The sequence below is a fragment of the Anser brachyrhynchus genome (genome assembly GCF_964034855.1).
Source record: "Anser brachyrhynchus genome assembly, chromosome: 34".
Classification (NCBI taxonomy): Eukaryota; Metazoa; Chordata; class Aves; order Anseriformes; family Anatidae; genus Anser; species Anser brachyrhynchus.
In genome coordinates, this window is record NC_137727.1 from 130319 (window position 1) to 156139 (window position 25821).

The 25821-nt window shown below is 57.9% G+C and overlaps 1 protein-coding gene and 2 long non-coding RNA genes across 4 annotated transcripts; 1 reads left to right on the top strand and 2 right to left on the bottom strand.

Annotated features, from left to right (window-relative positions):
• Nucleotides 1-225: 225 nt before the first annotated feature.
• On the bottom strand, nucleotides 226-20927 carry SUPT16H (SPT16 homolog, facilitates chromatin remodeling subunit). The gene is given in 27 exon segments (XM_080571586.1): nucleotides 226-1219; nucleotides 1321-1398; nucleotides 4803-4932; nucleotides 6575-6704; nucleotides 6798-6967; nucleotides 7098-7173; nucleotides 7277-7389; nucleotides 10765-10890; nucleotides 10965-11083; nucleotides 11176-11302; nucleotides 11401-11536; nucleotides 11642-11769; nucleotides 13746-13899; nucleotides 13976-14091; nucleotides 14171-14266; nucleotides 15249-15314; nucleotides 15473-15585; nucleotides 15675-15748; nucleotides 15840-15930; nucleotides 16016-16188; nucleotides 17215-17366; nucleotides 17451-17597; nucleotides 17691-17843; nucleotides 18662-18832; nucleotides 18923-19015; nucleotides 20846-20872; nucleotides 20874-20927. Coding segments are annotated over 27 exon segments (3132 nt in total). The 5' UTR covers nucleotides 20913-20927; the 3' UTR covers nucleotides 226-1085.
• Nucleotides 4939-6557, top strand: LOC308184480. 2 transcript variants are annotated; one of them, XR_013942666.1, is made up of 4 exons: nucleotides 4939-5037; nucleotides 5080-5141; nucleotides 5226-5328; nucleotides 5988-6557. It is a non-coding gene; the product is annotated as an uncharacterized lncRNA (long non-coding RNA). The 2 variants fall into 2 exon arrangements; XR_013942667.1 differs by having other exon boundaries at nucleotides 4960-5141.
• LOC308184479 lies at nucleotides 7717-10244 on the bottom strand. Its single transcript, XR_013942665.1, has 3 exons — nucleotides 9214-10244; nucleotides 9101-9171; nucleotides 7717-8749 (listed from the first exon to the last, which is right to left on the bottom strand). It is a non-coding gene; the product is annotated as an uncharacterized lncRNA (long non-coding RNA).
• Nucleotides 20928-25821: the final 4894 nt, after the last annotated feature.

The following is a 25821-nucleotide window of genomic DNA, read 5'->3' on the forward strand; positions in this document are numbered from 1 at the left end:
GGCTCGAAGGGAGGGGGGGAGGCCAACGGGCTGAGGCGGCGGGAGGGCGGGCCCTCGGCGGAACGCGCGCTGTGATTGGCTGACGCTTCAAGAACGCCGCGACGCGATTGGCTGGCGGCCCTGTCACTCCCCCCCTCCCTCCCCGAGCGGTCTCCTCAGGTGCGCCCCCCCCCCCCCCCCCCCCCGCCCGAATGTCCTAAAACAAGCACTTTTCACCCCAAAAAGTTACAAAAAACACCACTTTTCTTTTATTGAACGCGGCGCGTGGAAAAGACCGAGGGCTACCGGCTACGGCCAAAGTCGGGGGGGGAAGGGGGGGGGCCAAAAAACGTTAAAAAAAAATAAATATTTATCCTCCTGCGGGGCAGGGGGATAAATAGGGCGGAATTTGGGGTTTTGGGGTGGTTTTTTTTGTTTTTGGGGTGCCCCCCCCTAAAAATTTTGGGGGACCCCCCCCCAGTATTGTCCCAGCGCATTTTGGGCCCGTCTCAGGGGGGTTTTAGGGGTCCCCCCTCCCCAAATTCAGAAACTTTGGGGGGGGGGGGGGGGGGCGCACGCAAATTTTGGGGTGAATCTGGGGGGTTTTGGGGTCCCCCCCCCACCTCTATGGCTTTTTGGGGACCCCCCACCCCGAAGCTGGGTGGGGGGGGGGTTCGGCCCCCGTTTTGGGGTCGTTAACCCCGATTTCGGGGCTCCCTTTTGGGGCCCGCGGCCGCCATTTTGGGGGGTCCGCGGCCGCCATTTTGAGGCCCCCGCGCCCCCGTTTTTGGGCTTTCCGAGCCCAAATCTTGGGGTTTTTGAGCCCAAATCTTGGGGATTTGGGGCTTTCGGGGCTCCCAAGCTCGTCCCCTCAAAAAGGGGGGTGACCCCCGCACCCCAAAAAAAAAAAAAAACAACAAAAACAAACACAACCCCAACCCCGCGCCAAGCCTTGGTCCGGCCCCCCCCCCCCCGCGAGGAAAAAAACCCAAAAAACGCCAAAAACAACCCCCCAAAAAAACCCCAAAACCCAGGAAAACGGGGGCAAAAAAACGAGTCCGTGAAGGATTTCGGGGGGACGGGCCCCCCCCGGCCCCCCCCGATCCTTACTTCCTCTTCTTTTTCGGGGGCCCCCCGCTGCGGCCGGGGCTGCGGGCGCTGTGGCGGCCGTGAGCCGGAGCCTTCCTCTTGCGGCTGCGGCCGTGCTCCTCCTCCTCCTCGTACTGGCTCTCGCGGTCGGCTTTGGGTTGTTTTTTGGGGGGAAAAAGGCCGAAAACGGTTAAAGGAGAACCCCCAAAACCGCCAAAAAATTGACCCGAAAAAGAGCCTCCGCGGCCTCACCTTTGCGGGCCTCCTCCTCCAGCTCGTCCCAGTCCTTGCCGCTCTCCTCCTCGCTCCCCAGGGACTCCTTGGAGTATTCTGGGGGGGGACGACGGGGGGGTTAGGGGGGGACACCGGGGACGTGGAGGCCACCTCCTCGGGGACGTGGAGGCCACCTCCTTGGGAAGATGGAGGCCGCCTCCATGGGGACGTGGAGGCTACTTCTTTGGGGACAAGGAGGCCACCTCCTTGGGGATTTGGAGGCCACCTCCTTGGGGACATTATGTCTTGACTCTTGAGGACATGGAGGCCACCTCCATGGGGACATGGAGGCCACCTCCTTGGGGATGTAGAGGCCACCTCCTTGGGGACATGGAGGCCACCTCCATGGGGACGTGGCACCTTGACTCTTGAGAAGGTGGAGGCCATCTCCTTGGGGATTTGGAGGCCACCTCCTTGGGGACATGGAGGCCACCTCCTTGGGGACGTGACACCTTGACTTTTGGGGATGTGGAGGGTACTTCTTTGGGGACAAGGAGGCCACCTCCTTGAGGATTTGGAGGCAACCTCCTTGGGGACATTATGTCTTGACTCTTGAGAACATGGAGGCCACCTCCTTAGGAATGTGGAGGCCACCTCCATGGGGACGTGGCGCCTTGACTCTTGGGGAGGTGGAGGCCACCTCCTTGGGGATTTAGAGGCCACCTCCTTGGGGACGTGACACCTTGACTCTTGGGGACCTGGAGGCCACCTCCATGGGGACGTGGCATCTTGACTCTTGGGGAGGTGGAGGCCAGCTCCATGGGGACGTGGAGGCTACTTTGGGGATGTGGAGGCCACCTCCTTGGGGACCTGGCGTCTTGACTCTTGAGGACATGGAGGCCACCTCCTCAGGAATGTGGAGGCCACCTCCTTGGGGACGTGGTGTCTTGACTCTTGGGGATGTAGAGGCCACCTCCTTGGGGTCATGGAGGCCACTTCTTTGGGGACGTGGAGGCCGCCTCCTTGGGGATGTAGAGGCCACCTCCTCGGGAGGTGGTGGCTACCTTCTGGGGGACATCTTGTCTCTTGGGGAGATGGAGGCCACTTCTTTGGGGATGTGGAGGCCACCTCCTTGGGGATGTGGAGGCTACTTCTTTGGGCATTTAGAGGCCACCTCCTTGGGAACATGGAAGCCACCTCCTTGGGGACATGGAAGCCACCTCCTTGGGGATTTAGAGGCCACCTCCTTGGGGACGTGACACCTTGACTTTTGGGGACGTGGAGGCTACTTCTCTGGGGACAAGGAGGCCATCTCCTTGGGGATTTGGAGGCAACCTCCTTGGGGACATTATGTCTTGACTCTTGAGGACATGGAGGCCACCTCCTTAGGAATGTGGAGGCCACCTCCATGGGGACGTGGCGCCTTGACTCTTGGGGAGGTGGAGGCCACCTCCTTGGGGATTTAGAGGCCACCTCCTTGGGGACGTGACACCTTGACTCTTGGGGACATGGAGGCCACCTCCATGGGGACGTGGCATCTTGACTCTTGGGGAGGTGGAGGCCAGCTCCATGGGGACGTGGAGGCTACTTTGGGGATGTGGAGGCCACCTCCTTGGGGACCTGGCGTCTTGACTCTTGAGGACATGGAGGCCACCTCCTCAGGAATGTGGAGGCCACCTCCTTGGGGACGTGGTGTCTTGACTCTTGGGGATGTAGAGGCCACCTCCTTGGGGTCATGGAGGCCACTTCTTTGGGGACGTGGAGGCCGCCTCCTTGGGGATGTAGAGGCCACCTCCTCGGGAGGTGGTGGCTACCTTCTGGGGGACATCTTGTCTCTTGGGGAGATGGAGGCCACTTCTTTGGGGATGTGGAGGCCACCTCCTTGGGGATGTGGAGGCTACTTCTTTGGGCATTTAGAGGCCACCTCCTTGGGAACATGGAAGCCACCTCCTTGGGGACATGGAAGCCACCTCCTTGGGGATTTAGAGGCCACCTACTTGAGGACATGACACCTTGACTTTTGGGGACGTGGAGGCTACTTCTCTGGGGACAAGGAGGCCACCTCCTTGGGGATTTGGAGGCCACCTCCTTGGGGACATGGCGCCTTGACTCTTGAGGACATGGAGGCCACCTCCTTAGGAATGTGGAGGCCACCTCCATGGGGACCTGGTGTCTTGACTCTTGAGGACATGGAGGCCACCTCCTCAGGAATGTGGAGGCCACCTCCTTGGGGACGTGGTGTCTTGACTCTTGGGGATGTAGAGGCCACCTCCTTGGGGTCATGGAGGCCACTTCTTTGGGGACGTGGAGGCCACCTCCTTGGGGATGTGGAGGCTACTTCTTTGGGCATTTAGAGGCCACCTCCTTGGGAACATGGAAGCCACCTCCTTGGGGACATGGAAGCCACCTCCTTGGGGATTTAGAGGCCACCTCCTTGGGGACATGGTGTCTTGACTCTTGGGGATGTAGAGGCCACCTCCTTGGGGACATGGAGGCTACTTCTTTGGGGACAAGGAGGCCACCTCCTTGGGGAGTTGGAGGCAACCTCCTTGAGGACATGGCGTCTTGACTCTTGGGGATGTAGAGGCCACCTCCTTGGGGACGTGGAGGCCACCTCCTTGGGGACGTGACACCTTGACTCTTGGGGACGTGGAGGCCACCTCCTTGGGGACATGGAGGCCACCTCCTTGGGGACATGGAGGCCACCTCCTTGGGGACATGGTGTCTTGACTCTTGGGGATGTAGAGGCCACCTCCTCGGGGACGTGGAGGCCACCTCCTTGGGGACGTGACACCTTGACTCTTGGGGACGTGGAGGCTACTTCTTTGGGGACATAGAGGCCACCTCCTTAGGAATGTGGAGGCCACCTCCTTGGGGACATGGAGGCCACTTCTTTGGGGACATGGAGGCCACCTCCTTGGGGATTTAGAGGCCAGCTCCTTGGGGACATGGAGGCCACTTCTTTGGGGATGTGGAGGCCACCTCCTCGAGGCTTTAGAGGCCACCTCCTTGGGGACATGACACCTTGACTCTTGGGGAGGTGGAGGCCAACTCCTTAGGAATGTGGAGGCCACTTCCTTTGGGGACATGGCACCTTGATCTTTGGGGCCATGGAGGCCACCTCCTTGGGGATTTAGAGGCCACCTCCTCGGGAGGTGGCGGCTACCTCCTTGGGGACATCTTGTCTCTTGGGGAGATGGAGGCCACCTCCTTGGGGACACGGAGGCTACTTTGGGGATTTAGAGGCCACCTCCTTGGGGACATGGAGGCTACTTCTTTGGGGATGTGGAGGCCGCCTCCTTGAGGATTTAGAGGCCACCTCCTTTGGGACATGGAGGCCACTTCTTTGGGGACATGGAGGCCACCTCCTTAGGGATTTAGAGGCCACCTCCGATTTAGAGGCCACCTCCTTGGGCATTTAGAGGCCACCTCCTTGAGGATGTGGCACCTTGACTCTTGGGGACGTGGAGGCCACCTCCCCGGGGACGTGGAGGCCCCCTGGGGTCTGGGCGGGCACGTACCGGACTCCTCGGCCTCGGAGGAGTAATCCTCGTCGCTGTCCTCCTCCTCCTCCTCGTAGTCCTCCTCCGAGGGGTTGAAGGTCTCGTCCTCGATCTCCGACTCCGACTCGCCCACCTCCGCGTCGCTGCCCTGCCGGGGGGGGGACACGGCGCGACGTTGGAGGGCAACGAAGGGCCTCAACTGCCCCCGGGAGGTCCGAAAGTGCCCCCGGGAGGACCTCAACTAGCCCAGGAGGTCCCCAAATTGCCCCCAGGAGCACGTCAACTGCCCCTGGAGGTCCAAAACTGCCAGCAGGAGGACCTCAGCTGCTCCCAGGAGGACCTCAACTAGCCCTGGAGGTCCAAAACTGTCCCCAGGAGGACGTCAACTGCCCCCAGGAGGTCCCCAAATTGCCCCTAGGAGGACCTCAACTAACCCTGGAGGACCAAAACTGCCCCCAGGAGGACCTCAACTAACCCTGGAGGTCCAAAACTGCCCCCAGGAGGACCTCAACTAGCCCTGGAGGTCCAAAACTGCCCGCAGGAGGTCCAAAACTAACACTGGAGGTCCAAAACTGCCCCTAGGAGGACCAAAACTGCCACCAGGAGGACCTCAACTAACCCTGGAGGTCCCCAAATTGCCCCCAGGAGGACCTCAACTGCCCCTAGAGGTCCAAAACTGCCCCTAGGAGAACCTCAACTACCCCTGGAGGTCCAAAACTACCCCGAGGAGGACCTCAGCTGCTCCCAGGAGGACCAAAACTGCCCCCCTGGAGGTCCTCAACTAACCCGGGAGGACCTCAACTGCCCCCAGGAGGACCAAAACTACCTCTGGAGGTCCAACACTGCCCCCAGGAGGACCTCAACTAAGCCTGGAGGTCCTCAACTGCCCCCAGGAGGTCCCCAAATTGCCCCCAGGAGGACCTCAACTAACCCGGGAGGACCTCAACTAACCCGGGAGGTCCAAAACTACCCCCAGGAAGACCTCAACTGCTCCCAGGAGGACCTCAACTGCCCCTGGTAGTCCAAAACTGCCCCCAGGAGGACCTCAACTGCCCTTGGAGGACCAAAACTAACCCTGGAGGTCCAAAACTGCCCCCAGGAGGTCCTCAACTAACGCTGGAGGTCCAAAACTGCCACCAGGAGGTCCAAAACTGCTCCGGGAGGACCTCAACTGCCCCGGGAGGACCTCAACTAACTCTGGAGGTCCAAAACTGCCCCCGGGAGGACCTCAACTGCCCCTGGAGGTCCAAAACTGCCCCCGGGAGGACCTCAACTACCCCTAGAGGTCCAAAACTACCCTCGGGAGGACCTCAACTGCCCCTGGAGGTCCAAAACTACCCTCGGGAGGACCTCAACTACCCCTGGAGGTCCAAAACTGCCCCCGCAAGGACCTTAACTAGCCCTGGAGGTCCAAAACTGCCCCCGCAAGGACCTCAACTGCCCCCAGGAGGTCCAAAACTGCCCCCAGGAGGTCCAAAACTGCCCTGGGAGGACCTCAACTAACCCTGGAGGTCTAAAACTGCCCCCGGGAGGTCCCCAAATTGCCCCCGGGAGGACCTCAACTAACCCTAGAGGACCTCAACTGCCCCCAGGAGGTCCAAAACTACCCCCAGGAGGACCTCAACTAACCCAGGAGGTCCAAAACTACTCCCATTAAGACCAAAACTACCCCTGGAGGTCCAACACTGCCCCCAGGTGGACCTCAACTGCCCCTGGAGGTCCAAAACTGCCCCCAGGAGGACCCCAACTGCCCCGGGGAGGTCCCCAAGTTGCCCCAGGGAGGTCCTCACCTCGCCTTCGGGCTCCAAGAAGGACCACCCGCCCTGCTCGAAGAAGCCCTCGGGGTCGTCCACGATGGTCTTCATGATCTTGGTCCAGTTGAGCGACTGGACGCCCTCGGTGTACTTGAGGTCGCAGGAGCTGGGCGAGGAAGGGAGGAGGGTGAGGAGGAAGAGGAGGCTGGAGGAGGTGGCGGGGCCTCGGGGTGGGGTGGGGTGGGGGGAGGACACTGACTTGAGCCACTCCTTGATGGGGTCGAGGGAGGCGACGGGGATGGCGTTGATCATGGTGACCTTCTTGCTGTAGTCCTTGTAGACGATGACCATGTCGAAGTTCTTGAGGTGGAACTGCACCCGCTCGAAGTGGATCAGCTCCACCTCGTCCAGGGTCACCACGAAGGGAGGCTGGGGAGGAGGAGGAGGAGGAGGAGGAGGAGGAGGAGGAGGAGGAGGCAACCGTCAAGCGGGAGGTCCCGCCGGCCTCCGAACCCGCTTCGTTTCGGCCCCCCCAAAAAAACAAAGCGAAGGCCCTCACCCATTCCGTGCAGTTCACCAAGGCGCTGCTGGTGGGTTGGAGGAGGCAGGTGCTGCGGTACGGGGCGCCGTTGAACCTGGAGGAGAGGCGCGGTGGGCTCGGGGGGCTCCAAAGGTGGGGTTTTTTTGGGGGAAAAAAGACGTATTTTGGGGTCTCCTCGCCCCGGAGGCCCCACTCACCCCAGCTCCCGGAAGGGCACCTCGAACTCCAGCTCCTCCTTGGTGAGGGCCTCCACCTTCTCGATGAAGTTCTTGAAGGCCGTCTTCAGCTTGTGGCGCATCTCCCGCTCCATCTGGGGGGGGACCTGGGGGGTCAGCGGCCCCAAAACCACCCCCAGAACCCCCAAAACCACCCCCAGAACCCCCCAAAACCACCCCCAGAAGACCCACAACACCCCAAGGACCTCCAAACCCACCCCAATGGTCAAAAAACATCTCCTGAATCCTAAAAACCTCCCCAAGAACTCCCCAAAACCACCCCGAGGACCCCCAAAACACCTCCCGGAGAACCTCCAAGACCACTCTGAGACCCCAAAACACCACCCAAGAACCCTCTAAACCACCTCGAGACCCCAAAACACCTCCCGGAGAACCTCAAAACCACCCCGAGACCCCCAAAACCACCCCGAGGACCCCCAAAAGCACCCCAAGATCGCCCCGAAACACCCCAAGGACCTCCAAACCCACCCCAATGGTCAAAAACATCTCCAGAATCCTAAAAACCTCCCCAAGAACTCCCCAAAACCACCCCAATGGTCAAAAACATCTCCAGAATCCTAAAAAATCTCCCCAAAAACTCTCCAAAACCACCCCAAGGACCCCAAAAACCTCCCCGAGGACCCCCAAAAACCTCCCCGAGGACCCCCAAAAACCACCCCAATGGTCAAAAACATCTCCTGAATCCTAAAAACCTCCCCGAGGACCCCCAAAACCTCCCCGAGGACCCCCAAAACCTCCCCGAGGACCCCCAAAACCTCCCCGAGGACCCCCAAAACCTCCCCGAGGACCCCCAAAACCATCTCCTGAATCCTAAAAACCTCCCCAAGAACTCCCCAAAGCACCCCAAGGACCCTCAAAACCACCCCAAGGACCTCCAAAACCGCCCCCAAGGACCCCCAAAACCGCCCCAATGGTGAAAAGCATCTCCAGAATCCTAAAAACCTCCCCAAGAACTCCCCCAAGCACCCTAAAAAAACAAAAGACCCCCCCCCAAAGGCAAAAAACCACCCGAAGAACCCAAAAGACAGCCCGAGAACCTCCCAGACCGCTCCAAGAACCTCTAAGACCCCAAAAGACTCTTCCGGAACCCAAAAGACACTCCCAGAACCTCCAAGACCACCCCCAGAACAGAAAAGACTCTTCTAGAACCCAAAACACACCCCCAGAACCCTCAAAACCACCTCAAGAACCCAAAGCACCATCCAAGACCCCAAAAGACTCTTCCAGAACCCTCGAAACCACACCAAGAACCTCCAAAACGACGTTGAGAACCCAAAAAACCTGAGAACGCCCAAAAGCACCCCGAGAACCCAAAAGACCACCTGGACAACACAAAACACCACCAAATAATGCTCAAAACCACCCCGAGAACCCAAGATACCACCCCAAGAAACCAAAAGACTCTTCCAGAACCCAAAACACCTCCCGGAGAACCTCAAAAACCACCCCAAGACCCCAAAACACCACTGAAGAACCCAAAACCACCCCGAGAACCCAAAATACCACCTCAAGAAACCAAAAGACTCTTCCAGAACCCTCAAAACTACCCCGAGAACCCCCAAAACTACCCCGAGAACCCCCAAAACTACCCCGAGACCCCAAAATACCTCCGGGAGGACCTCCAAGACCACCCCGAGACCCCAAAACACCACTCAAGGACCCTCAAAACCACCCCGAGACCCCAAAACACCACCCAAGAACCCTCTAAACCATCCCGAGACCCCAAAACACCTCCCAGGGAACCTCCAAGACTACCCCAAGACCCCAAAACACCTCCTGGAGAACCTCCAAGACCACCCCAAGACCCCAAAACACCACCCAAGAACCCTTAAAACCACCCCAAGAACCCAAAACACCTCCTGGAGAACCTCGAAAACCACCCTGAGACCCCAAGACACCACCCAAGAACCCTCTAAACCACCCCGAGACCCCAAAACACCTCCTGGAGACCCTCCAAGACCACCCCAAGACCCCAAAACACCACCCAAGAACCCTCTAAACCACCCCGAGACCCCAAAACACCTCCTGGAGAACCTCCAAGACCACCCCGAGACCCCAAAACACCACCCAAGAACCCTCTAAACCACCCCGAGACCCCAAAACACCTCCCGGAGAACCTCCAAGACCACCCCGAGACCCCAAAACACCACCCAAGAACCCTCAAAACCACCCTGAGACCCCAAAACACCTCACAGAAACCCTCAAGACCACCCCGAGACCCCAAAACACCACTCAAGAACCCTCAAAACCACCCCGACACCCCAAAACACCTCCTGGAGAACCTCCAAGACCTCCCCGAGACCCCAAAACACCACCCAAGAACCCTCAAAACCATCCTGAGACCCCAAAACACCTCACAGAAACCCTCAAGACCACCCCGAGACCCCAAAACACCACTCAAGAACCCTCAAAACCACCCCGACACCCCAAAACACCTCCTGGAGAACCTCCAAGACCTCCCCGAGACCCCAAAACACCACCGAAGAACCCAAAAGACCACCCTGAGACCCCAAGACACCTCCCAGAGAACCTCCAAGACCACCCCAAGGTCCCAAAACACCACTGAAGAACCCAAAACCTCCCCAAGAAACCAAAAGACTCGTCCAGAACCCAAAACACCTGCCAGGAACCCTCTAAACCACCCCGAGACCCCAAAACACCTCCCGGAGAACCTCAAAAACCACCCCAAGACCCCAAAACACCACTGAAGAACCCAAAACACCACCCAAGAAACCTTAAAAACACCTCAAAAACCCAAAACGCCCCCCGGAGATCCTCAAAAACCACCCCGAGACCCCAAAACACCTTCCGGAGAGCCTCCAAGACCACCCCGAGACCCCAAAACACCACCCAAGAACCCTTAAACCCACCCCGAGACCCCAAAACACCACCCAAGAACCCTTAAACCCACCCCGAGACCCCAAAACACCACCCAAGAACCCTTAAACCCACCCCGAGACCCCAAAACACCACCCAAGAACCCTCAAAACCACCCCGAGACCCCAAAACACCACCCAAGAACCCTCAAAACCACCCCAAGACCCCAAAACACCTCCTGGAGAACCTCCAAGACCACCCCAAGACCCCAAAACACCACTGAAGAACCCAAAACACCACCCAAGAACCCTCAAAACCACCCCGAGACCCCAAAACACCTCCTGGAGAACCTCCAAGACCACCCCGAGACCCCAAAACACCACCCAAGAACCCTCAAAACCACCCCGAGACCCCAAAACACCACTGAAGAACCCAAAACCACCCCGAGAACCCAAAATACCACCCCAAGAAACCAAAACACTCTTCCAGAACCCTGAAAACTATCCCGAGAACCCCCCAAAACCACCCCGAGACCCCAAAAGACCTCCCGGAGAACCTCCAAGACCACCCCGAGACCCCAAAACACCACCCAAGAACCCAAAAGCCCACCCTGAGGACCCCGAGAAGCCCACCTGCTCGGCGTAGAGGTCATCTCGGTCGTGCATGTGCTGGTGCTTGCCCAGGTCGGTGGTGATCTCGCCCACCTCCGTGTAGAACTGGACGTCCGTGTGGCGCTTCTTCCCGAACATGATGGCGTTCTGCGACCCCAAAAATCACAAATTTTAGTGTTTTTCCCAAAAAAAGGACCCCGGGAGCCCCGTCGGTGGAGGACCTTGAGGTGGAAGTGGAGCACGATGATCATCTCGCCGTCGCAGGGCTGGAAGACGGCGTGCTTGATGTTGTTGTAGAGGATGTCCACCTTGTCGCCGCGCACCGAGGTGAAGCGGAACCCTGCGGGGACAACCGAGGCGGCCTCCATCATCATCGCCATCACCGCCACCTTCATCTCCACCACCTCCTCCACCATCTCCACCACCAGGTACCGTTGACGTGGGCCTCCAGCGAGCCCTGCATCCTCTTCTGCGCGATGTTGGGCCGGATGTAGAGGTCCTTCAGCTTGGGGTTGCTCCGGTTGAGGTTGATGACCAACGAGTCCTGCTTCACTATCCCCTGGAGAAGACCGCGACGGGTGCCACCAGCCCCCTAGGCGACACCCGCGGGGACCTCCGCCCGCCGGGGCCTTCCCCCCCCCCCCTTTTTTCGGTCACCTCCTTCTCCTTCTCCTCGGCCTCCCGCGTCTTGTAGCGCTTCTGGACCTCCTTGATGATACGGAAGGCGTTCTGCAGGTTGAGCGCCGGCACCGTCTGCTCGCCCGGCGTCTTCATGTTGGACGCCCGGTAGGTTCTGCCAGGAGGTGGACAACCGCGGGGTCACCCCACCCCCAAAAAACGTCCCCGGGGTGTCCCCGAGGTGTCCCCGAGGTGTCCACCACCCCACCCCGTCCCTCACATCTCCTTGACGAAGGTGGCCTCGGGGTTGGGGAAGATGTTGCCTTCGTTGCGCCCCAAGGCGCTGCCGGGGCAGTAGAAGTTGATGCGGAGGTAGGTGTAGTCTCCTTCCACCGACATGCTGATGTTCTGCGCCAAAAACGGACGGTTTGAACCCAAAAAGAAAGGAGGGGGGGGGAGTTTCGGCGCTTTACGTCCGCCCCGAGACGCCGAACGGCGCCTCGCGGTGTCGAATCCGCCCGATTTCAACCCAAAAAGACCGACGTTGAGGTTCTCCGACCCCAAAAGCCGATGTTGAGGTTCTTCACCCCAAAACCCAACATTTTTCCACCTCAAAACTCAACGTTTTCCACCCCAAAGCCCAACTTTGAGGTTCTCCAACCCCAAAACTCAACATTTCTCCACCCCAAAACCCAATGTTGAGGTTCTTCACCCCAAAACCCAACCTTGAGGTTCTCCAGCCCCAAAACCCTACATTTTTCCACCTCAAAACTCAATGTTTTCCACCCCAAAACCCAACGTCGAGGTTCTCCAACCCCAAAACTCAACATTTCTCCACCCCAAAACCCAACATTGAGGTTCCCCAACCCCAAAACCCAACATTGAGGTTCTCCAGCCCCAAAACCCTACATTTTTCCACCTCAAAACTCAACGTTTTCCACCCCAAAACCCAATGTTGAGGTTCTCCAACCCCAAAACCCAACGTTGAGGTTCTCCAACCCCAAAAGTCAACATTTTTCCACCTCAAAACTCAAGGTTTTCCACCCCAAAACCCAACGTTGAGGTTCTCCAACCCCAAAACCCTACATTTTTCCACCCCGAAACCCAACGTCGAGGTTCTTCACCCCAAAACCCAACATTGAGGTTCTCCAACCCCAAAAGCCAACGTTTCTCCACCCCGAAACCCAATGTTGAGGCTCTTCACCCCAAAATCCAACATTTTTCCACCTCAAAACTCAACTTTTTCCACCTCAAAACCCAACGTTGAGGTTCTCCAACCCCAAAACCCGCTGTTGAGGTTCTTCACCCCAAAACCCAACGTTGAGGTTCTCCAACCCCAAAACCCGATGTTGAGGTTCTTCACCCCAAAACTCAACATTGAGGTTCTCCAACCCCAAAACTCAACGTTTTCCACCCCAAAACCTGATGTTGAGGTTCTCCAACCCTAAAATTCAACATTTCTCCACCTCAAAACCCAACGTTGAGGTTCTTCACCCCAAAACCCAACATTGAGGTTCTTCATCCCCAAAACTCATCGTTTTCCACCCCAAAGCCCAACGTTGAGGTTCTCCAACCCCAAAACTCAACGTTTCTCCACCTCAAAACTCAACGTTTTCCACCCCAAAACCCGATGTTGAGGTTCTCCAACCCCAAAACCCAATGTTTCTCCACCCCACAACCCAAAGTTGAGGTTCTTCACCCCAAAACTCAACATTGAGGTTCTCCAACCCCAAAACTCAACGTTTCTCCACCCCAAAACCCAATGTTGAGGTTCTCCAACCCCAAAACCCAATGTTTCTCCACCCCACAACCCAAAGTTGAGGTTCTTCACCCCAAAACCCAACGATGAGGTTCTCCAACCCCAAAACTCAACATTGAGGTTCTCCAACCCCAAAACTCAACATTTTTCCACCTCAAAACCCAACGTTGAGGTTCTCCAATCCCAAAACCCAACACTTCTGCACTCCACAACCCAACATGGAGGTTCTTCACCCCAAAACCCAACATTTCTCCTCACCACAACCCAACATTGATGTTCTTCAGCCCAAAACCCAACGTTGAGGTTCTCCAACCCCGAAACTCACCATTTCTCCACCCCAAAACCCATCGTTGAGGTTCTCCAACCCCAAAACTCACCATTTCTCCACCCCAAAGCCCAACATTGGGGTTCTCCACCCCAAAAACCCTACGTTGAGGTTCTCCAACCCCGAAACCCAACGTTTCTCCACCCCAAAACCCAACCTTGAGGTTCTCCAAGGCTGGACGAACCTTTGGCCGCCTCAGAGAACTCGGGGCACCCCGAGGTGTCCCCAAGCCCCCCCAGAACGTCCCCAAACCCCCCAAAATGTCCCCAAAACCCCCCAAAACATCCCCAAAGCCCCCACCTTGATGGTGGCGATGTGGAAGGGGGTGGCGATGCCGAAGACGGGCATGATGACGGTCTCGTACTTCTTGTCGATGTAGATCTTCATCTCGCGGATGTGGGGCTCCTTGGGCATCAGCGACGGGTTCTTGTAGGAGATGTTGGACTTCCGGGCTCTGAAGGAGGGGAAAACGGGTCAAAAAGGGGCCGTTTTGGGGAAAAAAACGGGGAAATCGGGAAAGCGAGGCTCACTTTTGGATCTGCTGCTCGCCCTTCTGCTCGGTCAGGCGGCGGCGGGCTTCTTCGTTGAGTTGGGTGGCCAGCTCCTTCTGGTGGGCCCGGCGCTTCTCCTCTGCCGTCAGCTCGTTCTGGAGGACACCGGGAAGGGCGTGGCAGACCCGATTTCCCCCTTTTTTACCCCAAAAAAACCCAGCCCCCAAGCCTTACCCGCGTCCGCTCTGTCAGCAACGCCGCCCGGGAGCTGCGGCCCAAGAGGTCTTCGGCTTCGTCCTTCTCCTCTTCCTCCTCCTCCTCGTCCTCGTTCTGGGGGGAAAGAGGGCGTTTTCACGCCAAATTGGCAAAAAACGCCGGTTCTGCCCAAATCGCGTCAGAAAAACGCCGGTTTTGCCCAAACCCCGTCAAAAAACGTCGATTTTTCCCAAATCGCGTCAGGAAAATGTCAATTTTGCCCAAATCGAGCGTGAAAAAAGTCAATTTTGCCCAAATCACATCACAAAACCATCAATTTTGCCCAAACCCCAACAGAAAAGAGCCAGTTTTGCCTGAATCACATCAGAAAAAAGTCAATTTTGCCCAAATCATGTCAGGAAAATGCCAATTTGCCCAAATCGTGTCAGGAAAAAAATCAATTTTGCCCAAATCGCATCAGGAAAACCCCTATTTTGCCCAAATCCTATCAGAAAAAAGTCAATTTTGCCCAAATTGTGTCAGGAAAACACCAATTTCGCCCAAACCATGTTGAAAGAAAGTCAATTTGGCCCCAACCGTGTCAGAAAAAAGCCAATTTTGCCCAATTCCTATCAGAAAAAAAGTCAATTTTACCCAAATCACATCAGGGGAATGTCCGTTTTGCCCAAACCTAGCGCGAAAAAAGCTAAATTTTGCCCAAACCATGACAGAAAAAAGCCAATTTTGCCCAAACCACGTCAAAAAAAGGCCAATTTTGGCCAAACCACGTCAAAAAAGAGCCAATTTTACCCAAATCACGTCAGGAAAAAGTCAGTTTTGCCCAAATCGAGCGTGAAAAAAAGTCAATTTTGCCCAAATCGTGTCAGGAAAACACCAATTTCGCCCAAACCATGTTGAAAGAAAGTCAATTTGGCCCCAACCGTGTCAGAAAAAAGCCAATTTTGCCCAAACCACATCAAAAAAAGAGCCAATTTTGGCCAAACCACGTCAGAAAAATGTGAATTTTGCCCAAACCACGTCGGAAAACCGTGAATTTTGCCCAAATTAGGAGGAAAAAAAGAGTTTTTGCCCCCCCAAAACATGCTCCGGGCATCACCTTGAGGAAGATCCCGACGTTCTTGACCTTCTTCTTGACGGCGGTCAGGATGACGGCGGGGCCGTCCTGCGAGGAGGAAGAGGAGGAGAAGGAGGAGAAGGAGGAGAAGAAGAAGAAGAAGAAGAAGAAGAAGAAGAAGAAGAAGAAGAAGAAGAAGAAGAGCGTGGGGTCACGGCCGGGTGGCGGCCCCTCGGGGTGGGGCCCGACGCCACCGGCGTCCCCACCTCGTCCACCAGCACGGTGTCGCCGATGAACATGGCGTAGGTGCGCTCCTCCGGCTTCTTGCCCTCCTTGTTGGGCAGGTCCGAGAAGCCCACGTTGATGCTGAAGACCATGCCTGGAGAAGGAGGCGGCGGGGACGTTGGGGGGACACCGCGGGGACCCCCCCGAAAAAAGGGGGGACGTCGCCGTGGAAGTGCTCCTCACCCTTCTTGAGGCGCTGCTGGTTCTTGCTGTTGATGACGAGCGAGCCTTCCCGGAACTCGATCCCCATGGCGAAGCTGGAGACCACCAGAAGGTCCTCAAGACCTCCCCAAAATGTCCCCAAAACGTCCCCAAAACGTCCCCGAGGTGCCCCTCCCCCCTTCTCACCCCAAGTTCTTGGTGATCTTGCTCAGCAGCTCCGGCTTCTGCTTCTTCACCACCTCCATCACCGCCCCGTAGACGTCGCAGAGCCGCGCCCCTGCCGAGGAGAAGGAGGGCGCTGAGGACCTCCCGGCGGCCCCGAGGCGTCCCCCCCCACCCCAACCCCACCCCGAGGTCCCCACCGTGCCGCATCTCCTTCAGCATCTCCTCCTGCAGCTGCAGGAGGAAGGCGTAGTGGTCCTGCATCTCCTGCGGGGGGTCCACCATCAGCGTGCGCACCAGGTTGGAGCAGTAGGACTTGTAGCGGATGCCCATGGCGCAGGTGATGGCCCCGAAGTGCATGTGGTTCTTGTCACTGGGGGGGGGACAGCGGGGGGACAATGACGCCCTCCCCGACCCCAAAACCCTCTTGAGATTCTCCAAAACCCTCCCTGAGGTCTTCACGGTGGAATGCGAAGCCCGGCGGCGAAGCCCCCTTAGATGCCACCACGATGGAACCCCAACAGCGAAGCCCCCTTAGATGCCACCACCATGGAACCCCAACGGCGAAGCCCCCTTAGATGCCACCACCATGGAACCCCAACGGCGAAGCCCCCTTAGATGCCACCACCATGGAACCCCAACGGCAAAGCCCCCTTAGATGCCACCACCATGGAACCCCAACGGCAAAGCCCCCTTAGATGCCACCACCATGGAACCCCAATGGCGAAGCCCCCTTAGATGCCACCATGATGGAACCCCAACGGCGAAGCCCCCTTAGATGCCACCATGATGGAACCCCAACGGTGAAGCCCCCTCAGATGCCACCATGATGGAACCCCAACACCGAAGCCCCCTCAGATGCCACCATGATGGAACCCCAACACCGAAGCCCCCTTAGATGCCACCACGCCAGAACCCCAACGGCGAAGCCCCCTTAGATGCCACCATGATGGAACCCTTGCGCCAAAGCCCCCTTAGATGCCGCCATGATGGAACCCCAACACTGAAGCCCCCTCAGATGCCGCCATGATGGAACCCCAACACCGAAGCCCCCTTAGATGCCACCATGATGGAACCCTTGCACCGAAGCCACCTTAGATGCCCTGGCAAAGCCCCCTTAGATGCCACCATGATGGAACCCTTGCACCAAAGCCCCCTCAGATGCCCTGGCAAAGCTCCCTTAGATGCCACCATGATGGAACCCTTGCACCTAAGCCCGCTCAGATGCCACCACGCCGCAACCCTTGCACTGAAGCCCCCCCAGATGCCACCATGATGGAACCCTTGCACCGAAGCCCCCCCAGATGCCACCAGCCTCGGGACGGGGACGGTTTTGGGGCCCAATCTCGGGGAGAAGAAGTTTTTTGGGGGGGGGGGACGACTTTTGGGGCCGGCCCACCTGACCACGCTGAACTTGAGGTTGTAGTTGCCGCCGCTCTGGATGATGGGGGGGTAGCACATCTCCACGGTGGACGGGTCGGCCCCCGCCAGGTACTTCTTCTCCTCGATAGCCTTCTCCACCGACTCGGCCAGCTTGCTGTGCCGCACCTTCTGCGGGGAGGGACGCGGCGGCGGCGGTGGCCTCGTGTCCCCTCGCCGCCGCCCCACCCCCCGCGTCCCCCCCCCCCCCCAAACCTCGTCGGCGTCCACGATCTCCATCACCCGCTCCTTGAAGAACTTGGAGAAGACCTCGGAGGTGATGGCGGCCGCCTTGCGCATCAGCTGCAGCTCGCCGTCCTCCTTGGCCGCCATGGTGTAGGCCACCACGGCGCTGATGTCCACCTGGGGAGGGGGTGGAGGGGGACATCGGGGTGACAATGAGCCCCCCTCCCCCCCCGGGGGGGCCACGCGGGGGTGGGGAGAACCTTCTCGAACCTTCTCGAAGCCCTCCTTGCCCAGGCAGTCGTTCCAGCTCCTCATGAAGTCGCCGGGGAACTTGTCCTTGCTGAAGACCCCGATGCGCTTGCCGCCCTTGCTGGCCTTCAGGGCCTCCACCATCTTCTCGAAGTTGGCCTTGTTGCTCTCGTTCTGGGCCGAAAAGCGCGGAAAACGGTTAAAAGCGCCGGAAGCTGCCCTCCCGTCCCCCGGCGTCCACCGCCGGGCGTCTACATCAGGGTGGTGGGACCCCAAAACCACGTCCCCACCTAGACGCCGGAGGACGCGGCGTCTCCGTCAGGGTGGTGGGACCCCAAAAGCACGTCCCCACCTCAAAATTGGGGTCCCAACGCCCATTTCTACCCCCCAAGACCCCAAAACCACGTCCCCACCTCAAAATTGGGGTCCCAACGCCCGTTTCCACCCCCCAAGACCCCAACACCACGTCCCCACCTCAACCTTGGCCATCCCAACGCCCATTTCCATCCCCCAAGACCCCAAAACCACGTCCCCACCTCAACCTTGGCCATCCCAACGCCCATTTCCACCCCCCAAGACCCCAAAACCACGTCCCCACCTCAACCTTGGTCATCCCAACGCCCATTTCTACCCCCCAAGACCCCAAAACCACGTCCCCACCTCAACCTTGGCCATCCCAACGCCCGTTTCTACCCCCTGAAACCCCAAAACCACGTCCCCACCTCAACACCTCGCCTCCCAACGCCCATTTCTACCCCCCAAGACCCCAAAACCACGTCCCCACCTCAACCTTGGCCATCCCAACGCCCATTTCCATCCCCCAAGACCCCAAAACCACATCCCCACCTCAACATCTCGCCTCCCAACGCCCATTTCTACCCCCCGAGACCCCAAAACCACGTCCCCACTTCAACACCCCGCCTCCCGCCGCCCACCTCTGCCCCCCCCGAACCCCAAAACCCCGCAACCCCGCCCCCGCTCGCCCCCCTCACCTTCTCCCGCACCAGCAGGGTGATGGCGGGGACCCCGTTGGCGTTGTCCCCCCCCTTGCCGGTGGCCACCTGCTTGAGGAACTCCACCTTCTTCTTGCTGGCCATGAAGAGGATCTTGTCCTCGCAGAAGGCCATGATGGTGTCGGTCAGCTCGTACCCGAAAAGCCAGGTCTGGGGGGGGCGTTTTAGGGTTTTTTGGGGGGTTCCGAGACCCCAAAAAAGGTCGAAGTGACCCCAAAAAGGGTCCCCGGGGGGGCTCACCTGGAGGGCGGTGGACTTGGCGTAGACGATCTCCTCGTCCACCCCCACCGACACCACGATGGCGTCGACGGCCCCGAACTCCTCCTCGCCTTTCTGGGGGGGGGGGGGGGGGGGGAGGGGGAGAGATTTGGGGGCGGGGACCCCCTCCGTGGGTGCCCCGAAATCCTACAGACCCCCCTGGAGGACCCCAAAATCCCACAGAGCCCAAAAGTCCCCTCACAAGACCTCCAGACCCGCCGAAATCCCCCCCAAAAAGTCTCTGAGCCCCCCCAAAACCCCCAATAAAACCCCGAATCACCCCCAAACCTCCCAAAAGACCACCCCAAAAACCCCAATAAACCCCCAAATCCCCCTCAAGCCCCCCAAGACCCCCCCAAATCCCCCAATAAAGCCCCTGAGCCCCCTAAAACCCCCCAAAATCTCCCTAAATCCCCCAATAAATTTTCAAGGACCCCCCAAGCCCCCCACAAAAGCCCGAAATCCCTCCCAAAATCCTACAAAGACCCCTCCAAACCCCAAATAAACCCCCAAATCCCCCCACAACCCCCGCAAATCCCCCAATAACATATTTAAGCCCCCCCCCAAACCCCAAATAAAGCCCCAAATAAAGCCCCAAATCCACCCCAAATCCCCCAAAAAAGCCTCTGGGGCCCTCCAAACCCCCCTCAAATCTCTCTAATCCCCCCCAAATCCCCAATAAAACCCCAAATACCCCCTAAATCCCCCCCAAATCCCCAAATAACCCCTTAAAGCCCCCCCAAATCCCAAATAAATCCCCAATTCCCCCCCATAACCCTCCCAAATCCCCCAATAACGCCTCTAAGCCCCCCCAAACCCCAAATAAAACCCCAAATCCCCCCCAAATCCCCCTGTAAAACCCCAAGCCTCCCCTAAACTCCTCAAAGGCCACCCCAAACCCAAATAAAGCCCCAAATCCCACCCCAAATCCCCCAATAAAGCCTCTGAGCCCACCCTAAGCCCCCTCAAATTCCTCTAAGCCCCCTTAAACCCAAATAAAGCCCCAAATCCACCCCATAACCCCCTGAAATCCCCAATGAAACCCCAAATCCCCCCCCAAATACCCCAATAAAGCTCCTGAGCGCCCCATAAACCCCTCAAAGCCCACCCCAAACCCCAAATAAAGCCCCAAATCCTCTGTAAATCCCCCCCAACCCCTCAACCCCCCCCGAAATCCCCAATAAATCCCCAAATCTCCCCCCACAACCCCCCAAATCCCCCAATAACGCCTCTAAGCCCCCCCAAATCCCAAATAAAGCCCCAATTCTCCCCTAAATCCCCCCAAACCCCTCATAATCCCTCAAAGACCCCCCCAATCCCCAATAAATCCCCAAATTTCCCCAATAACGCCTCTAAAACCCCTGTAATCCCTCAAAGATCCCCCCAAATCCCCAATAAATCCCCCAATCCCCCCCAAACCCTCCAATAAAGGCCCTGAGCCCCCCTTAAACCCGAAATAAAGCCCCAAATCCCCCCCATAACCCCCGCAAATCCTCAGTAACGCCTCTACGGCCCCCCAAACCCCCAATAAAGCCCCAAATCCCCCTCAAATCCCCCCTAAACCCTCTTAATTCCCCCCAAATCCCCCCCAACCCCTCATAACCCCCCAACGTCCCCCCAAAGCCCCAAATAAAGCCCCAAGGCACCCCATAACCCCCCTAAATCCCCAGCAAAGCCCCAAACTCCCCTCGTAACCCCCCCAAATCCCCCAATAACCCCCCAAATCCCCCCCCAACCCCAAACAAAACCCCAAATCCCCCCTAAACTCCCCCAACCCCCCCCAAATCCCCCCATAACCCCTCTAAGCCCCCTCCCCAAAGCCCCGAACCCCCCTCACACCCCCCCCCAGCTCCCCCCCCACCCCCCACAGAACCTTCCAGAACCCCCCCCGCCCCCCTCCCCCACCTGCCAGTTGCCATAGAGGCGGCGGACCCCGGCGGTAGTAGGCCTCGCGGTCGAGGCTGAGCGCCATGGGGGCGGCCCCGGCGCGGCCTCCGCCTTCCTCCTCCTCCTCCTCCTCCTCCCCCTCTCCTCCTCCTCCTCACGCCGCCTTCCTCCTCCTCCTCCTCACGGCGCCCCCCCCGGAACGCGCCGCCGCCGGGCCGGCGCGCGCGCGCCGCAGGTTCCGCTTCCGGGTCGTCGCCATGGCAACCGCGCGTGCGCAGTGTCCCCCTTCCTAAATCCCCCCTTTAAACCCCTCAAAACCGCCCCCAAACCCCTCCCCCCCCTTACAAACCCCCCCAACTCCTCAGTTTTTACCCTTGAAATTAAAATTTTGAGGTAAATTCCTCATAAATACGCACAAAGCGTACTCGAACCGCGCTCAATCCTTTTAAAACGCAGAATCCCGCCGTCTAAATCCCCCTTTAAACCCCTCAAATGGCGCCCGAACCCCTTCTATCCCCCGCCACCCCTCACTTTTTTTACCCTAAAAACTAAAAATTTGAGGTAAATTCGTCATAAGCATACACAAAACGCACTGCGCATGCGCATAGCGCGCGGTGCGCATGCGTAGTGAGGCAGCCGAAGGTGCTCCCGCCGCCTGGCAACCCGTGCGCGTGCGCAGTGAGGAAGTAAGGGCACCGCCGCTCGCTCGCGCATGCGCAGTGGGCAAAGGGAGGGCGCCGCGCAGCGCCACACTCCTGGCAGCGCCACAGCCGCCATTTTCCCTGAGGGGAATGTAAAGGGGGGGGGGGGGGGACAAAAAGCGCCCCCCCCCCGGGAAAAAAATGACCCAAAATCGCCGCGTTTCACCTCATTTTATTAAAAAACCAACAGCCTCCGCGTACGGCGCGCCCCCCTCTCCCCCCGGAAAGCCCCCGAAACCCCGTAAGTCGCCCCAAAACCCGCTGCCCCCCCTCCCCCTTTTACCCCCCCCCCTCCCCCAAATCACCTCAGAGCCGCCCCCCCCCCCCCGCCTCCCACCCCCCCCCCCCCCCCGGAGACATTTTACATATTTATATAAATACCGCGGCCCCCCCCCCGCGGCAAAAACCCCAAAATTGCTCATTTTTAGGGTCTGGGGGGGGGGGGGGGCAAAAATTAATTAATTTCTTCAAGGAGGGGGGGGGGGCCTCAGTCGCTGGGGGGGGGCAGGTCCCGCAGGAGGCCGAAGGCGTCGGTGGGGGGGGGGCCGAAACGGGGGGGGCCCCCCCCGGCTTTTTGCCCCCCCCCCGTGGCTTTTTGGGGCCCCGATTTCTGGGGGGGGGCCGAGATTTTTTGGGGGCCCCCCCCCCCCATCAGCGCCACCATGTGGGAGAGGTCCAAGGGGGGGGGCGGCTCCGGGCCCAGGCGGCGCAGCGGGGGGGCCGGCAGGAAGGTCTGCGGAGAAAGGGGGGGGGGGGTTAATTTTTGGGGGGGGGGGACCCCAAATTTTAAAAGGGGGGGGGCGAAAGGGGTCCCTAAAATTATGGGGGGGGGGAAGGGGGCTTAAAATTAACGGGGGGGGGGCAAAAGGGTCATAAATTGTAAGGGGGGGGCAAAAAGGGGGGTTAAAATTAATTGGGGGGGTCAGAAAATTAAAGGGGGGGGGCAAAAGGGGTCCCTAAAATTACGGGGGGGGGGGAAGGGGGCTTAAAATTAATGGGGGGGGGCAAAAGGGTCATAAATTGTAAGGGGGGGGCAAAAAGGGGGGTTAAAATTTATTGGGGGGGGGCAAAAGGGGTCCCTAAAATTATGGGGGGGGGAAATAAGGTGATAAAATTAATGGGGGGGGGCAAAAGGGGGGCTTAAAATTTATTGGGGGGGGCAGAAGGGGGCTTAAAATTAATGGGGGGGCAAAAAGGGTCGTAAAATTAAAAGGGGGGGGGAAATAGGGTCCTAAAATTAATGGGGGGGGCAAAAAGGGGGATTAAAATTAATGGGGGGGGGCAAAAGGGGTCCTAAAATTAATTGGGGGGGGAAATAGGGTCAGAAAATTAAAGGGGGGGGGCAAAAAGGGTCCTAAAATTAAAGGGGGGGGGACCTAAAATTCATGGGGGGGCCCCAAAATCTTGGGGGGGGGGGGCTCAGAACCCACCCCCCCCCCAAATTCTGGGGACCCTCCCCCATTTTTTGGGACCCCCCCCCAATTTCTTGGGACCCCCCCCCCCACGAATTTTGGGCCCCCCCCCCCGAATTTTTGGGGCCCCCCCCCTCACCTTCTTGCGGTGCCACTTGTGCTGCTCCCGGCGCTCGTCCACGAACTGGGGGGGGGGGGGGGGGGCACAAAAATTTTGGGGGGGGGGGGGGGGGGGCACGAAAAATTTGGGGGGGGGGGGCACGAGAAAAATTTGGGGGGGGGTTACGAGAAAATTTGGGGGGGTTTTGGGGGGGTTTTGGGGCGGGGGGGGCACTCACCGGCAGGAAGCGGGGCTCAGCGGCGAATTCGGGGGGCGGGGGGGGGCGGCGGGGGGGGGGCAGCTCGGGCCCCCCCCCTCCCCGGTTTTCGGGGTCCCCCCCCCCCGGGTCCCCCCCCAGGCCCTCCAGGCAGCGCAGCTCCAGCTGGGGGGGGGGGGGGGCGAAAATTTAAAAGGGGGGGGGGAAGGACCCCAAAATTAAAGGGGGGGGCTAAAAATTAATGGGGGGGGGCTAAAAATTAAAAGGGGGGTCCCAAAATTAAAGGGGGGGGTCCAAAATCAAAAGGGGGGCCTAAAATTAAAAGGGGGGGCTAAAATTAAAAGGGGGGGTCCCAAAATTAAAAGGGGGGGCCCAAATTAAAGGGGGGGGTCCTAAAATTAAAAGGGGGGGGCTAAAAATTAATGAGGGGGGGGCTAAAAATTAAAGGGGGGGTCCCCAAATTAATGGGGGGGGTCCTAAAATAAAAGGGGGGGTCCCAAAATTAAAGGGGGGGGTCCCAAAATCAAAAGGGGGGGGGGCTCAAAATTAAAAGGGGGTCCAAAATTAAAGGGGGGGGGGCTAAAATTAATGGGGGGTCCCAAAATTAAAAGGGGGGGGGGTCCTAAAATTAAAGGGGGGGGTCCCAAAATTAAAAGGGGGGGGCTAAAATTAAAGGGGGGGGTCCCAAAATCAAAGGGGGGGGCTCAAAATTAAAAGGGGGGTCGCAAAATTTAAGGGGGGGTCCTAAAATAAAAGGGGGGGGTCCCTGAATTTAAGGGGGGGGCCCTAAAATTAAAGGGGGGTTCCCAAAATTAAGGGGGGGGTGCCTAAATTAATGGGGGGGGTCCCAAAATTAAAGGGGAGGGCAAAATGAAAGGTGGGGGTGTCCCCTAAAATAGGGGGGGTCCCAAAAAGTAGGGGGGGTCCCCAGAACTTTTGGGGGGGGGGCTCCCCGAAACTCACCTCCACCAGCTTCTTGCTGCTCTTTTTGGGGCCGGGGGGGGGCCCCGGGGGGGGCCCCGGGGGGGGGGCGGCGGGGGGGGGCTCCCGCAGGGCCCCGTTGGGGACCAGGCGGTGCTTCTGGAAGGTCAGCTTCAGCCCTCCTCCTGGGGGGGGGGGAGAAATTTAAGGGGGGGGGGGACCCCAAAATATTTCGGGGGGGGCCCTTCGGAGGCCCCCCCCCAATTTTGGGAATTTTCGGGGTGATAAAATTCAAGGAAACAGCCCCAAAATGGGGGGGGGGGAGGCACTCACGTCCTTGATCTGCACGGTGAATTCCTTCTCGGGGGGGCGCAGGCGGGTGTAGGGGGGGGGCGATTCGGGGGCGCCCCCCCGGGGAGCTCGGTGCCCCCCCCCCCCGGTGACGGGGGGGGTTCCTCGGGGGGCCACTCGCCGGTGAGCACGGCCTGGCACACCAGGTCCAGGCGGCGGATCAGGGCGCGATCCTGCGTGGGGGGGCACAAAAAAATTTGGGGAGGGGGGGTTAAAAATTAGGGGGGGGGCTAAGAAATTGGGGGGGTGGGTAAAAAGTTTGGGGGGGTGGTTAAAAAAATTTTGGGAGGGGTGGGAGGGGGTTTGGGGGGGTGAAAAATATGGGGGGGGCTCATAAAAATAAGGGGGGGTCTTAAAAATATGGGGGGGTCTTAAAATATTGGGGGGGGTCCAAAAAAAATATTGGGGGGGGGTAAAAAATTAGGGGAGGGGGTAAAAAGTTGGGGATGGGGGGTGGAAAATTTGGGGAGGTGTGGGAGGGGGTTGGGGAGGGTTTGGGGGTGAAAAATATGGGGGGGGGGGTCATAAAAATATGGGGGGGGGGTCTTAAAAATATAGGGGGGGTCCAAAAAATATTGGGGGGGGTTAAAAATCTGGGGAGGGGGTAAAAAGTTTGGGGGGGGGAATTTTGTGGGGGCATGAGGGGGTTTTTGGGGGGTGGGGGGGGTTAAAAATGGGGGGGGTCATAAAAATACGGGGGGGAGAAAAAATTGAAGGAGGAAATATAAAAAATTGAGGGGGGGACATGTAAAAAATCGGGGAATTGTAAAAATTGGGGGGAATTGTAAAAATTGGGGGTGAAATACAAAAATTAGGGGGAAATTAGAAAAATTGGGGGGTAAATATGGAAAAATTGAGGAGGAAATCTAAAATTTTGGAGAGAAATTACAAAAATTGGAGGGGAATTACAAAATTTGGGGGAAAATGGATAAAATTTTGGAGAGAAATTGCAAAAAAATGGAGGGGGCATAAAAATAGGAGAGACCACAAAAATTGGGGAGAAATACAAAATGCGGAGGGAAAATGGTGAAAATTTGGGAAAAATTATAAAATTGAGGGAATACAAAGAAGAGGAAAAATTACAAAAATCAAGTGGGAAATTACAAAGATGGGGAGGAAAAATAAAAATTTGGGGGGACTTTTAAAAAAAATGGTGGGGATCTTTTTTAAAAACATTTTTAAAAATTGGGGGAAATTTTAAAAAAATTGGGGGAAAAAATTAAAAATTGGGAATATAAAAAAAGGGAAAATTGAAAAAACGAGAGAAATACAAAATTGTGGGGAAAATTGAA